This window comes from Pseudorca crassidens, chromosome 3, assembly GCF_039906515.1.
Source record: "Pseudorca crassidens isolate mPseCra1 chromosome 3, mPseCra1.hap1, whole genome shotgun sequence".
In the NCBI taxonomy this organism is placed as follows: domain Eukaryota; kingdom Metazoa; phylum Chordata; class Mammalia; order Artiodactyla; family Delphinidae; genus Pseudorca; species Pseudorca crassidens.
The window spans coordinates 122,918,890-122,933,793 of NC_090298.1; the positions used below are offsets into that span (position 1 = coordinate 122,918,890).

General features: G+C 35.6%; 1 protein-coding gene across 11 annotated transcripts in view; it reads left to right on the forward strand.

The window, feature by feature from the left end:
* The window catches only part of TCERG1 (transcription elongation regulator 1), a 60,131-nt gene extending 45,429 nt beyond the window's left edge, over nt 1-14,702 (forward strand). For 9 of the 11 annotated variants that reach the window (XM_067732153.1, XM_067732154.1, XM_067732155.1 and 6 more), the window contains 7 exons: nt 3,190-3,340; nt 7,490-7,654; nt 7,916-8,098; nt 10,067-10,246; nt 10,937-11,020; nt 12,331-12,431; nt 13,625-14,702. In XM_067732153.1, coding sequence (XP_067588254.1) covers nt 3,190-3,340; nt 7,490-7,654; nt 7,916-8,098; nt 10,067-10,246; nt 10,937-11,020; nt 12,331-12,431; nt 13,625-13,826 — 1,066 coding nt within the window. In that variant the 3' untranslated portion in view covers nt 13,827-14,702. Of the gene's footprint in view, nt 1-3,189; nt 3,341-7,489; nt 7,655-7,915; nt 8,099-10,066; nt 10,280-10,936; nt 11,021-12,330; nt 12,432-13,253; nt 13,348-13,624 lie in introns of those variants that run through there. The other 2 variants (XR_010942166.1, XM_067732162.1) reach the window with 2 other exon arrangements.
* Nucleotides 14,703-14,904: the final 202 nt, after the last annotated feature.

The following is a 14,904-nucleotide window of genomic DNA, read 5'->3' on the forward strand; positions in this document are numbered from 1 at the left end:
TAAAAACCCTTTATGGGTCTGGGAATAATTGAGACTCCAATGAGATTTCTCTTTTGTGGATTTGACAAATTAAGTCTTGCTGTATCACAGTACCCTACTGATATTCTTACGGGGCAGATAGAATTGTTGAAGTGATCTTTACTATGCAGGTTATTTCAGAAAGTAAAACCATCAGGCACATAACTGGAAGTCTTAGCACTTGGGACATTGTGCTGTATTGCTAAGTTGATGCATTTTAATACTAGCATAGAGATTAGGACCAACTTTAGTAAGTAGTAGAAAACAAAGAGGAAAAACTTAAAGTTGAGAAAATACCGTCCATAGAGCTACTTTGAATTGGGAAAAGACCACTAACTGTTCTTCAGTACAGTTCATAGATATAAAGCACTGGAGTTTATTCCAAGAGAAGGAATGGCTGGGGAGAATTACCTAACTTTAGTGCCTGTTTCTTCTATTTCTTTTTTCTTTTCCAATGGAAATTTCAGGTATACCTCCTATGGTCAACTGCGAGTCACTATACTCTTTCCCATCCCCTACCACCAACCAACTATCCACCTCACTTTTTTCCTGCAAAAGATTCTCTACCTTGTCTGTTATAAAATAGCATTTTTGGAATTAAAAGATGAGTCATATGAAAACATCTGTATGGGAATCTAATGCTAAAACTTCATTTTAGTCTCTTCTGGTAAAAAAAATAGATATATTTTACATATTTTTTAACCTATTCTGAATAATATAAGTATGTATAAAATAATTGAATTCTCACTTTTATACATTGATTTTACATTTTAAAAAGTTTATTTAATCATAGTAATAATTGCTTTTTTTGTCTTAAAATTATAAAGCAAGGTATACTTAATTTATCATGAAAAGAAAATAGGTTTAATGGACTACATATTATCCCTTTTCTGGGGTATGCATTTTTATTTTACCATATAATTTTATTATGGTTACATATCCATTGTATGTGTATGTGTGGTTACATACCCAGTTTTGCAATGTATCCTTTTGTTAAAAATTTTGAGTTAATACCAGTTGCATATAAAAAGATTGTTAGAATCTGGCTTTGGTTAGCAAAGCTTAAAAATAGCAAATGTTAGGGCTTCCCCGGTGGCGCTGTGGTTGAGAGTCCACCTGCTAGTGCAGGGGACACGGGTTCAAGCCCTGGTCCGGGAGGATTCCACATGCTGCGGAGCGGCTGGGCCCGTGTGCCACAACTGCTGAGCCTGCGCTCTGGAGCCCGCGGGCCACAACTACTGAGCCCACGTGCCGCAACTACTGAGGCCCGTGTGCCTAGAGCCTGTGCTCCGCAACAGGGGAAGCCACCGCAGTGGGAAGCCCGTGCACCGCAACGAAGAGTAGCCCCCCTGCTTGCCAAAACTAGAGAAAGCCCGCGCACAGCAGCCAACACAGCCAAAAATAAATAAATAAATTTATAAAAAAAAAATAGCAAATGTTAGCAGTGAGTAGTATGCCTATTCTTCAGCTGATGTTTTAAACTCCAAATTCTAAAGTTAACCAGCCAGTTTTTTCTTGATAATTAAAGTAGTAATTTAATCTTTGTGTTAATACCTAAGCGGAGGTGTTCTATTTTTGAATTGAGATAAGTAGTTTTATAGGGGAAAGTAAGCTTTATTTTTCACCTCTAAAAATGTGCTAAATATGGGAGTGTTTATTATAAGAGTGAATTCTTATTATGTAAGGTGAAATATATTCAAATATGTGAAAGCATTATAAATGCCTTTTATTCATGAAGAAATTTTTTAATACTTAGTTTCATTAGCCCTCATAGACCTTAATTTTCCATATCTCTGCTGGAACTCCCTAATTGTTCATCCATTAAGATCATGTCTTTGAACATATTTTTTAATTCTTCCAATATAATTATAATAGTTTTTTTTTTTTTTTTTTTTTTTTTTTTTTTTTTGCGGTACACGGGCCTCTCACTGTTGTGGCCTCTCCCGTTGCAGAGCACAGGCTCCGGACGCGCAGGCTCAGCGGCCATGGCTCACAGGCCCAGCCGCTCCACGGCATGTGGGATCCTCCCGGACCAGGGGCACGAACCTGCGTCCCCTGCATCGGCAGGCGGACTCTCAACCACTGCGCCACCAGGGAAGCCCAATTATAATAGTTTTAAAGGATTTGTCTGTACCTAAAACAACATCTGGGCATCCTGGGATAATTTCTATTGGCTTAAAAATAATTTTTCATATGGAGCCCATGTTTCTTTGTATGTTTAGTGATTTTTAATTGAATATTGGAAATTGTGGATAATAGGTAGAGACTTGAATCTGTTATCTTTCTCTCAAGAGTGTGTATTCTTATTTTAGCAGGCCAGTCACTTTAATTTTAGGTTTGAGTTTCTGCTTTGTTAGTGTGGATCTCAGAAAATGGAAGGAGTTTTTGTCAAACTTCCGACTTTGTCTCCTTTGTGGATCTTTTGTGGGCTTTGTTGTCTTAATATTGTTCTTTTTCCAGCACTATTCAGTGTCTGGTATCTCTTTTTTGCTCTTAAGCATGTAGCAGTTTGGTACCGGGAGTGGTCTTTCTGCTGTTTTATAGCTTGGCCTTGGCTATCTACTTATTCATGAGAGATTTCGAAATGGTATTCTTCTGGGGTAGTACCCTCTTTCTATAGCTTATTCCTCTGCCATTTTAGCACCGAAACTCTGATCTCTGCTGCTTCTAGCTCATTGGGACCACTGTACTCTGCTTGGACTCTACCTCTTTGCATTTTGGAAAATTGTCCTGAGGCACAGTGCCACGGGGCTTCTTACCTCAGTCTTACTCTACCTGTTGTCCACTGCTTGAAATCAGTTGCCTCATATATTTTGTCTGGATTTATAGTTGCTTATGGAAGGAGAGCTAATTCAATAAGAGTTACTCCACCATGGATGGAAGCAAGAATTCAGCCTCATCTTAGGGTGGAAATAGATGGACTCTTGAAGTCTCTTGAAGTACACAAATTCTTTGCTCTCAGATGTCTATCCCCCTAACACTATGCTGATAGTATACAGATCTCTAACCACATTTTCACTCTTTAGCCCTTTCACTCCTTTCTGTAGGCAGATTTGGGACTCATTGTCTTGTTGGCACATATTCTTACTGGGAAGATGGTATCGTCTGCTATACCTTTCTACAAGTAGAAAAAGCTCTACCAAAGTTAGCACACTTGCCATTTTGTTACAGAGCTACTTTTAGTGAATTTGCAGCCAAGCATGCTAAAGATTCAAGATTCAAAGCAATTGAAAAGATGAAAGATCGAGAAGCCTTGTTTAATGAATTTGTGGCAGCTGCAAGGAAAAAAGAGAAAGAAGATTCGAAGACCAGAGGTGAGAAGGTAAGATGGTTTTAGTTCCAGTGGTGTGATTGATGGGAGTGTGAATGGGAAGGAATTGAACTGGGGCTGCGTTTCTAATCTCATTCATGGGCATACATAACAGGACCCACATTTATTGTTTAGCTTTTTAAGTTAACTTTTACAGTTGTTTATATTATCACTTCACTTCAGTAATGCATACATTTTAGTAGTGTCACTAAGCTGCATAGATTTTCTTAAATTTTATTAATACTAGGATGCCCAGTAAACCCAGAAGTGGTTATTAGGCCTATCTGTTCACTGGTGCCTACCTGCTAAGATTTCAAGGTTCTTTATAGGTAGTAACATTTAACTTTTTCAAAAAGCTTCTTTATATTTTTTGCCCTCTAAAAGATAGCATTTTGGTGACTTTCTAATCTTTTAGTAAACATAGCTTACATATGAATTATTGCTTATCAGAATTAAAGGTCAGCTATTAAAGATTAATGAATTCCAAATGTCATTTGACAGTGGTGTCAGGAGTGGAGAGGAGCTCACCACTGAGGAGGCAGACTGGTAGGGAGGTGGCACCAGTGGTGCGTAAACCATCAAAACATGCAGCCACTGTCCTTAGTGACCCTGTGTGCTTTGTGAATAGAGAAAAAGAACCTCTGAAGCTTTATCATTCTTGACATTTAAAATTGCCTCTTATTCTAGAAAGTTAAAATATTACAGATTCTATTAAGAAATGTTGTTATGGAAGTAACACCAATCTTATTGGGAGGAAGCCTCTTTCATTGAAAATAGCAACAGTATTAGGTGAAATAACTTTTGTCAGAAATAACTGAAATTTCCTGATTATCTGATTTATTATGCTTCAAGGTAGATTTTTCGAGAATTATTTCACTGTTGACTGTCTTTGGTAAATGATTATGCTTCTCAGAGGAAATGTGCAAGGTTGAGCTCTGCATAAACATTTTGACTGTTGAATTAGAATCATGTCAATGAATTGTTTGCTACTTTTGACTTTTAGTAAGAACCTATTTTTTTTAAAGAAAACCAAGTAAATAAATGATTGATACTGTATGATTGCTTTTAAACAAACTGAATGTTTTTCTCTTTGCATTTGTAACTAATGTTCTTTTTCTGAACACTTTTTTTGGTAATTATTTTATGTATTCTGTTTTATAACAAGTGGGTAGACTTTACAGTTTTGTGCTGTGTGGCCTGTCAATCAGTTTGGTTTGACAGCTGTCAATCACTGCTATGCAAAGTATTATGGGATTCTCTAGTGAGGAAAGAATTGATATCTCTCTGTGTGGTCACTTTAGCCTCCCACAGTTCCGGTACATTACATTTTTTTTAGTCTTTTTCCTTATGAAGTAATGAGAGTTGTGCCCAGGATGTGTTAATTAAAATAAGAAATTAAATAGACATTACATCTAAATGAACTTAATATATTCAGCTTTACTTTCTTTTGATTGTAAAATTTGAATTCTCTAAATTAAAGGTTTATCTTTGTACTATTACATTGAAAAAAAAGGAAATTACCGAAGTAAAACTTTCTCAGCCAGTTTAAAGAATACAAAATCAATTACTAACTAGCTTATGAAAGCAGAAATCTTTATAAAGGTTTAAATGTACTTTTTATACTTACATTTTGAGAAGTATCTGGTTAGTGAAGTTTTATCATTTCATGACTTTCACTGTGTATTTATTCTTATGAAGTATATTGGCAGTACGTTTTTTAAAAATGGCATTTTAGCTGTGTGTAATTGAATAATAAACTGGTATATTGGAGTTTCTTTGTTCTTAAGATTCCTAACTGGTCTTTGTAACATTGGGAGAGTTGAATCAATAGCTGAATAGTAAAAATTTAAAGGTAATTACTTGCTGAGTCAAAAACCTGTGAAGGGCATTGACTTTTGGTGAAATCCTTTTTTCCCTTTAGTAGGCATTTTCAAGCTAAAGGGTGCAATCATCATTTTCATGTAGCTTTTCACTGGTAGTTTAATAAAAAATGCCCCCAAAGCTGTTTTACTGGATTATTTTGTTTACCAAAGTAGCTACCCTCTAGTTTTTGTTTATTTGATTATAATTTATTATTATAACCAATTTTTATTAAATTGTGTTTCAAATGATTTATTTTTTGGAACAACAGATTTGAAGTTGCATATAATGGAGTTAATCCTCTTATGAAGTTGGCATTTTTCTCTCTTCCCTCTCTTTTGAATTAGCTGCTGAGCAATTTTTGTTTCAGTACATTTGGCTGAGGAAACTATTTCTCCCTTTTTAACTAAACAGCTTAGTTGGTAAGGTACTTCCATTTTTGGAGAGAAGAAAATATGGACAGTAGGACCTTGAATTGTTGCTAATGGAAATTGACATTTATGCAGTTGTTAAATAATTCTTCTCATATAAAAAGCAGCTTCAAAAAAAAAAAAGCTTCAGTAAGCCATTTGTAGCCTGTCATGGTAATATCCACAGTGAAAGAAGTTAAACTTTATTTAAAGTTCACTTTGTTTATACATCATATATTTTTTAAACTATATGATATTTATAGGCTTCATGTCTAATGTTTGAAATATTTTTAAGTTAATGTGAATTCTTATGGCTTAGAAAGATTCCTATTTGATGCAGCTTACATGTTTTATTTAACGTAAATTTTGCCTTCTAGTTATCCCATGCATCTGGGAATTTGGTGTTCATTGTGTCAGATACAAAGTTAGACAGATGAACAGAAAAGTTGTGTTACATCGCTACCTCAAGTATAGTTTCTTTATTGCCATCTAGAAATATTGGGCTTATGAGTTATTTCTCATTAATCCTAACAGTCAAGAGCCAAGTTAGGTGAGTGAAGAAATCCACAGCTGAATAGCTCATATTTTAAAAAGTTCTCTAATGCAGAAGCTCTGTTTTTTATAACCTTACAAGTGTTTTCTAGAAAGGACATCTACCTCCCTTTTAATCCTCTATTAGGAGAAATGAGGTTACAGCGAGAAGTGAGAGAGTTGGAATAGGCAGAAGGAATGATTCATTTATTTTGTGCCCACACAGAAATTCTGATTCCATTTCTGATTTCTCACTCCCTTGGTCAGGTAGGAAGGCAGCATGTTTACTTCCTATGGGGAGGAGAGGTTCTTGACCTGGTCAGAATCCTCTGTTGAAATGACTTTAGCTACCTCGGATGTCTTCCCTGGTAGCAGTACATAATAATTTAAATGAGACTGAATTTTAGAAGAGGTCCTCAAAGTGCATAAAGACAAATGCCTTGTTTATTCTTATAAAAATATTATTAAAGTAAAATTTTTCTCTTATTACAGTAAAATTTTTAACAATTCTAACAAATTTTTCCAGTTTTAAGAATTTGGAAGAGACGTTCTAAGTATTGTATACGTTGACACTAAAAGGTTAATATTATTTAATACCTTTAGTATAATGTTACTAGCTTGGTACTTGATTTGTTAAGAACGTTAATTTCATTGACACATATTCTGGTGAAGCCATACATGTTTAATGGCTAAAGAGCACAGGAAATCTGAATATAGTGTTTTTTTAAGAAATGACTAATTATGACCATAGAAATTCTATAATTTTCTTATATATAAAGGTAAAAACATTGCTCTTTTTTAAAACCAAAATATAAAAGTTTATTTTTTGTTTGTTTTTACACATTTGACAGTATAGTTTCAGATTTGTAATGAATAAAACTTGCTCTTTGTGCTCAACTGTTTCTAAATTCCCCTATTAATTTTAACAAACAGTTTTATTCATCTGCTCTTTAAAATATTCTTGCTATCTTGATGTTAAAGTATTTTTGCCATTAGTTCATAAGCCTGAATCTTATGGCAAATTCATATTCTTCATAAAAACATGACAGTTCTGAGATCAGAAGTTATAAACAACCTAAAAAAGTTATTTCTATATTTGAATAATTTCATTGAAGGATATGATTTATTTTGAATTTGGTAGATTTTAAATGAGAGCCTATATGTGTATTGATTTTTATATTTCTCATAAAAGAGCAATTCTGATATTCTTTTTTACTAAAATTCTGCTCTAACTGCATTAAAAAAGTTATTCTCATCTTTAAGGTAAGTGAACTTTTTTTCTAGTTGTAAACATTTATATATGAGGAATTTCTTACGGCATATTGTTTTCCTCCCACCTCACACCTGTTTTGAAATACAGATAAAATCAGATTTCTTTGAACTATTATCTAATCATCACTTGGACAGTCAGTCTCGATGGAGCAAAGTAAAAGACAAAGTAGAAAGTGATCCACGTTACAAAGCAGTGGATAGTTCATCAATGAGAGAAGACCTTTTCAAACAGTACATTGAAAAAATAGCCAAGGTAACCATTGTGTTTACTCATATAGTAACCATGGAATAGTAAAATTCTTAATTGCAGTGTAAAGCCATTTGCTACTGTTTTGGGTTTAGAATTTTTCTTGTTGGTATTCCTAATACTCTCTAGTAGTTGACTTTGAAATGAGTATTTAGGTATATTGGTTAAAAACTAGGTTTGAAATTTTGTATTTGGCCAACTAGTTATTCTGTGGAGGCATATTTTGATGGAGTTAGTAAGAAGGTTAATGTAATTTCACTTTTACAGAATTTAGACACAGAAAAAGAAAAGGAGCTTGAAAGGCAAGCCCGCATTGAGGCAAGCCTCCGAGAAAGAGAAAGAGAGGTGCAGAAGGCTCGTTCAGAACAAACAAAAGAAATAGATCGAGAGAGAGAACAGCACAAACGAGAAGAAGCTATCCAGAATTTCAAGGCTCTTCTGTCTGATATGGTATTACTCTTTTGCTTTTTTCTCTGAAGTACTGGATGTTAGAAATCTATTACATTACCTTATTAGTGGACATTCTAATATTCTTTAAATTGACTCAGAGATATAATTTAGTAAGTTACCTATGAAGTATTTTAAAATTGAGTACTTGGTATTAACACCATTAGAATAGGAAAACCCTAGTTATTTAAAATTTTCAGAGGTTTGATGTTTTGTATAAAAATTCATGGTCTTTTAGTCTCAAAGCTTTTTAAAAAATTATCCTTGATGAAGTCATCTTAAATCATCACACACTTGCATGTCATAGTGATAAAGTGTGCTGAACATGAGTTCATCTTTAGATGATTTGGGTCATCATTGTGATGATCAGTTATTGTACATGTAGATGGTATGGAATGTAGGACTGGAGGTTTACTGACCCCTGGGATTTTTTTGAAAATCCTCCTGTATTATCCAGGGTTGTTGAGGTAGGTAGGGTTTTTTGTCCCTACACCGAATGCCCCCAGACCACTCTGCTGTTCTATTTGTTTTTTCTTCTTCTCTTCGTCACTGTCTCTCCTCCTGTTTCTTTTCTTTCTTTCAAGAAAGCTCTTCTCATCACTCCTGTTGCTTCTTCTGATTTCTTCCCTTGCTTCTGCTGATCTGTTTTCAATGACTTTTTTCTGTTCTCTGGGCAATTACAGTTGTTTCTTGTTTTCTGTCTCTGCCTCTGCTTCCCCCAAATTCATCCTCTTTATTGCAATCACAGAAGTCTTTGTAAAAAGCAAATCTGATGATTTTGTCACTCTCCCTGTTACTTGAAGAAGGTAAAGGTCCTCCCTACTTCTGGAAGTTCCCTACATTTCAAATTCAGGCTCCTTAGCATAATATAAGAAACTGTTCATTCCTTGACTCCCTACCTTCATATTACCTTATCCTCTGGTTTCCTCTCTTGCCCCCTAAGCTGTAGCCTTGCTGAACTTAACCTTTAATGAACCATACTTAGTTTAATGAATGCTACCATTACACATGCCAATCCCTCCACCTATAATGTTTTTATTTTTTTATTATTATTATTATTTTTTGCGGTACGCGGGCCTCTCACTGTTGTGGCCTCTCCTGTTGCGGAGCACAGGCTCTGGATGCGCAGGCTCAGCGGCCATGGCTCACGGGCCCAGCCGCTCCGTGGCATGTGGGATCTTCCTGGACCGGGGCACAAACCCGTGTCCCCTGCATCAGCAGGCGGACTCTCAACCACTGCGCCACCAGGGAAGCCCTATAATGCTTTTAAATTTCCCACCACAGTGGCAAACTTTGTCATTCTTGAGGAGCACACTCAAGTATCTCTCTGTAAGGCTGATCCTGACCCATCTGGGCAGATTTGATCTCACTGTTGCCATTTACCAAACTTGTGCTCAGCATATGCCTTTGCAGCACTTACTACATGTTAGTGCAGTTCTTTATCTTCCCTACAAAAAGTAAGCCCTTTGAAGGAAGACATAACTGTGTTATTTATTTAGTATTCCCAGTGCCAAGTTCAGTGTTCACCTGACATGGTTTTAGGTGCTTGATAAATGTTGTTAAGTCCCAGATTGAGCTCAAGAAAAAATTTTTTTATCTGGTGAGCTGCTTGTGCTGTGAGATGGTATATTTCCTCTTTTATTTATATCCATTTCTACTACTAACAGAAGTTGGTAAGATGTTCAGTAGGTACCTAGGTACTTAAAGTTCTTAGGGACCACGGTTGATGGGAGATATCTTCTCTTCATCCTTGCCACCTCTAAACCCATACTACATAACTTAGGTGAGCTCTGGGAGGTGAGATTTCTGGCTTAAAGAAGTAGATGTTCAGTGACTGCTTGACTAAGATGGAGTCATCAGAAACTTCTTTTATTAAGTGTATTGTTCCTAAACCAAATACATGAGTCTTTTATTGATGAAATAATGAAAAGGTAAGTCTGTTTGGTGATAGATACCATTGTCTATTTTTAGGTACGTTCTTCAGATGTGTCCTGGTCTGATACTCGGAGGACTCTTCGGAAAGATCACCGCTGGGAATCTGGATCCTTGTTGGAAAGAGAGGAGAAAGAGAAGCTTTTTAATGAACACATTGAAGCACTTACCAAAAAGAAGAGGGAGCACTTTAGGCAACTTTTGGATGAAACTTCTGCAGTAAGCGGCTCTTACTTTTCTACTTTAATCTAGGTGAATCTTTGTTAATAATTCCCAAAGTAAAACATTGATATGACTTTTAATGTCATTCTCTTTAGACCCATTACTGGAGTTCATGGGTTTTATGACACTTTCTTCTCTGATTTTTTTGTTTATTTGCTTAAGTAAAATGTTGATGGTACTTTCACTGTTTAGAAGTTACTTCCTTTTGCAGTTTTTAAGTTCGTATATGCTCCCTTAGTAATTCCATATGTCCTTAGCTGTGTGTGATCATTGATGCTTCCTGATGATAGAGTTAATAGATTCCTTCTTTTGCTCCATTTTCTATTTGGTACTGTGGCCCTCTTGTTTGGCAGTTTGTACCCTCTGTTCAGGTTTTGCTCCTATTATCTGATCTCTCTTTGGTGATGGTTTCTTCAGAAGTTACGATGTTGCCCATGGAGATACAGGGTTTGCAGGTGATTGTCTTAGGTCATCTTGAAAGTATGGCCATGAACATAACTCTTGTGGCAAGCCAACAAAAAGAAATTGCATTAAAGCTGCTTCCCTGTCCCTAACTTAGTCCAGTTATGCTTGGGCATTACAAGAGATTGCAGGTCAGTGTAATGTTATGTACCATATGTGCTGCAGTTTGATCCCCTCGATAAAAGTGAGTTCTATTTATGTTTTTTATTCACTTGTCTTTCAAAGATTACCTTAACATCCACGTGGAAAGAAGTAAAAAAAATCATTAAGGAAGATCCTCGGTGCATTAAGTTCTCCTCCAGTGACAGGGTAAGAAAATTTTGTCTGAGATTTGCTTTCAGTTTATAAATATTAATTGGGTGCTTAATCAGCAGCATTAATATCTTGACTGAAATGAAGTTGATGGTTTTAAGTGAATAACTTTTAAGTGTATGAGAAATAAATCTGAATTTCAAGTTTATATTTTCTTTCTTGTACAGTATATTAACAAGACAGCACAAGAGGAACTTTAAAAATTTAATCCTTGGGGTTAAGCCTGTGTTTTGGGATCTTCTAAGAGACTAATGAAGCTATAGTTTTTATTTATTGTATAGTCAGGTCCCACTAGATAGATATTATTCAGCCTGGCAGTTGGTACCAGGCTATCAAAGTGCTTGACTCTTACAGCCACGCTAGCAAAAAAACATAACATGATCTCTAGTTCTTATATGCTCCAGAGACTTTGGAGTAGGGGAACCTCAGATGTGTGAGGTTTGTAGAAGCTGAGCTCTCTTCTGGTGCACTCTGGCTCCTGTGTAGGAGAAGAACTCACCAAGGGTCTGAAATAGTGAATGATGTCAAGGAAAGTGTAGCTTATTCCAGTCCATTTTGTCCCTCAGCCTTCATATGTTCCTTCTTCCCATCATTCTGTCCTGGTTGGTTTCTCTAGGTCTAGAGTCCAAATAGCCCATGATCTAATATTCTTCCCCCTCCTACTCCATTAGGTGGAATTTTAGATGTGTGGACCACAAAATATACGTGGTTGGAAAAGAGTGGTAGATGGATAGCTGAGAGAACCAGTCTCAGTCTCTAACTTTTCTGATTTTTAGAATTGATAATAAGGTCTTTTTTTTTTTTTTAAAGCTCAGAGTTTATACTTTGCTATTCCCTTACAAAGCTCCCTTACTGAGCTAAACGCTCAGTTGAACTTTAAAGTTCTGAGCATTATCTTATAAATTATGCCACATTATTTTTGTGCTTGAAGATATAAATACAGTCTTTAGGAATGCACATTTAACCCTTAATTTCCTTATTTTTAAGAGTGTCTACCCCTTGAGGTTGTTATGAAGGGTAAAGGAGATATCTTATAAAACCCTCAGCACAGTGTAGCACATAGCAAGCCCTGAAGTTTTAGCTACTACTAATATATTATATGGTTTCTCATTCTTGCTTTTTCCCTTAAAAATGTACACTGCAGATTTTCCTTTTTAATGAATGTTACATGGATAGAACATACCTTATTTCCTTTCTCTTCTGAATTATTTTATGTCGTGACTTACAGGTTACTTGTTTAATAAATAATTGATACTAATTTTGGAATTAGTAGAATTTTCCCCCCTAATCTTATTGTCTTTTTGCAGAAAAAACAAAGAGAATTTGAAGAATACATCAGAGACAAATACATCACAGCCAAAGCTGACTTCAGGACGCTTTTGAAAGAGACCAAATTTATAACATATAGGTGTGTGCAATGAAATGTTTCATATCAGCAGTCATTGTCTTTACTAGTCCTTACTCTGATGGCCAAAGCATACTTTGCATTCACACACATGTTGACATTATTAATTTTTAGGAATAAGAAGAAGGCAACTTTATCAAAGACTGAATACAGCCCATATCTACCCTTACCTTTTTTCTTTCTTTTTTCTCTTTTTTTTTCAAAGAAAGGGCCCAGATGTTAATTCTTATTTTGTGTTACCCACCCATCCAGTTTTTAAACATACTTTTGTTTTCACTTCACTGCTTTTTTAGAAGTATTTCCAAATATATAAGAATTGTATTTCATGAAGAGACTTAAAAAAAAAAATCTTTCACTATCAATTATCTTTGCCTCCTCTGAAGACTATTCAGTGTTCATTCTAAAGCTTGAAATCATCTTATTTGAGCTCAGCAAAAACATTTTTTCTCAGAGGAAAGCAGTTTGCTGGATACTTTTAAATTAAAACTTTAAATTATAAAATCAGAGCTTTAAAACAAATTTTCTCTGTAACATACCCAGTAGTTCCCCACCCCCAGCAAGTTGTCATCGGGAGAACAATTTTACATTGCTTAGCAATCAGTATGCAGGAAACCATTTTTGTTTCATGCTCCAGCTTTTCTTCTTTTAAGAGAAAAATTTGAAATATCTTAATGAAGGGTATGTGCACGGGAGGATAGATAGTGCTGAGGGTGTGGTTTTTAGGTATTTTGTGATTGGATTTTTTGGTCAGGATCCTTAATGTTTTGCATCAGCTTGGGCTTTTAAATTAGATGTGAAGTAAGACTTCTTTCTACATTTTTATAGTTAATTTAGTGAAAGATGTGAAAGTGAAAGCTTGTGAAAGATGCTGGGATTGGCAGCCCCGCAGACTGAAGTCCTCTGTTCATCCACAGAACAGGTACAGCACGGGCAAGATTTACCCACCCACCCTCAGCCCTGATCTGGAGGGACCACCAGTAGGGGTGGGAGGGTAATTCAGCTTCTGAGGCCCTTTCACTCCTTGGAGTCTTTGCTGAGGCGACTTACAAAGGTGACCACTGCAGTGAATTTTTCTTAAAAAAAAAAAAAAAAAAAAAATGGAAACACAATTAGGAACTAGATGGACATTTCCAGCTCATTTCTGAAAGACCTATGAACAGCAGTCAGTAATTCTTGGACTTCTTTTCTTATTTCAGATCCAAAAAGCTAATCCAGGAATCTGATCAGCACCTGAAAGATGTAGAAAAAATTTTGCAGAATGACAAACGGTATCTAGTACTAGACTGTGTGCCAGAGGAGAGGCGCAAACTGATTGTGGCATATGTGGATGACCTGGATCGCCGGGGTCCACCCCCACCTCCCACAGCATCAGAGCCCACAAGACGATCAACAAAATAATTCTGAATACTCTTCCACAGGGGTGTCTGTTAATTCAAAACGCTTGCATGAGCCAATTTTCAGGTTTTTACATGTATGTGCATTAGTCAAACTATTGCAAAACCATCTGATGAACAGAAGGAGAAGCATCCGTGAACAGTTTCTGAACAGAGAACACTTTGGAAATATTTATGCTTTTCTTTGTGTGGCATGACTGACTTGCATACTCAAATATAGGCTGTCTCTAGTAAATCTAAAATCTTGAAGCTAAAAAATTATCCTTTTATGAGGTGTGGAAGTCAGTGACTTTTGGTGACGTTCTTTCTAGCAGTGTTATAATACATGCAAGACGTAAGAGCATTTGTGGTTTGAACTTGCAAGATGCAGATACCACAGACTCCAAAAAAACCTAAGTTGGGGTTTGTTTTGTTTTGATTTTGTTTTTTAAAGCGGGTAAAAGACAAAACACTGAAAATTGAATTCTTATCTTCCAGAGGCTAAGATTATTATAATGGACATACTTTTACCTTTGTCTCTAAAGAACACTTTAGTTTTATTTGTTCACTTATGTGCTTTGATTATCCCCTTTGAATTATAGGCCAAGTCTTGTTGTTTAGCCTAAGAGAAGATTTATTTAGTAATTTCTTCTCAGGTATGGAACCACGGTCATAACTAACATGTTGACCAGACTAGGACTGCTGGTTAAAAACATTTTATTCACCATTAAGTGATCTTTATCAATATTCTGGATTAGACAACAAATTACCTTTCTTGGGTGTTCCCTGTAAACTGTACTCCTATTTGAATGTTAAATTTTTGTTTCTAAAGTTTAATTTTAAGATGTTTGAATGTTCAGTTTATGTATTTGAACTACAATAAACCAACCCTTTTTATATACATGGATTGTATATGATTATTGTTATATAATTTATAAATACTTTTAAACCTGTTCTTAAAAGCAGCAGCAAATGTAATTTGGCACAAAGAAAGTTTAAATTTTGAAAATCTCATCATTTTAAAAGGCTTGAATATAATAAATTGCCTGCATCATAAAAGGGAAGGAGTTTGAAGAACCATTTTGGTGCTCAGTCTCTTAGCA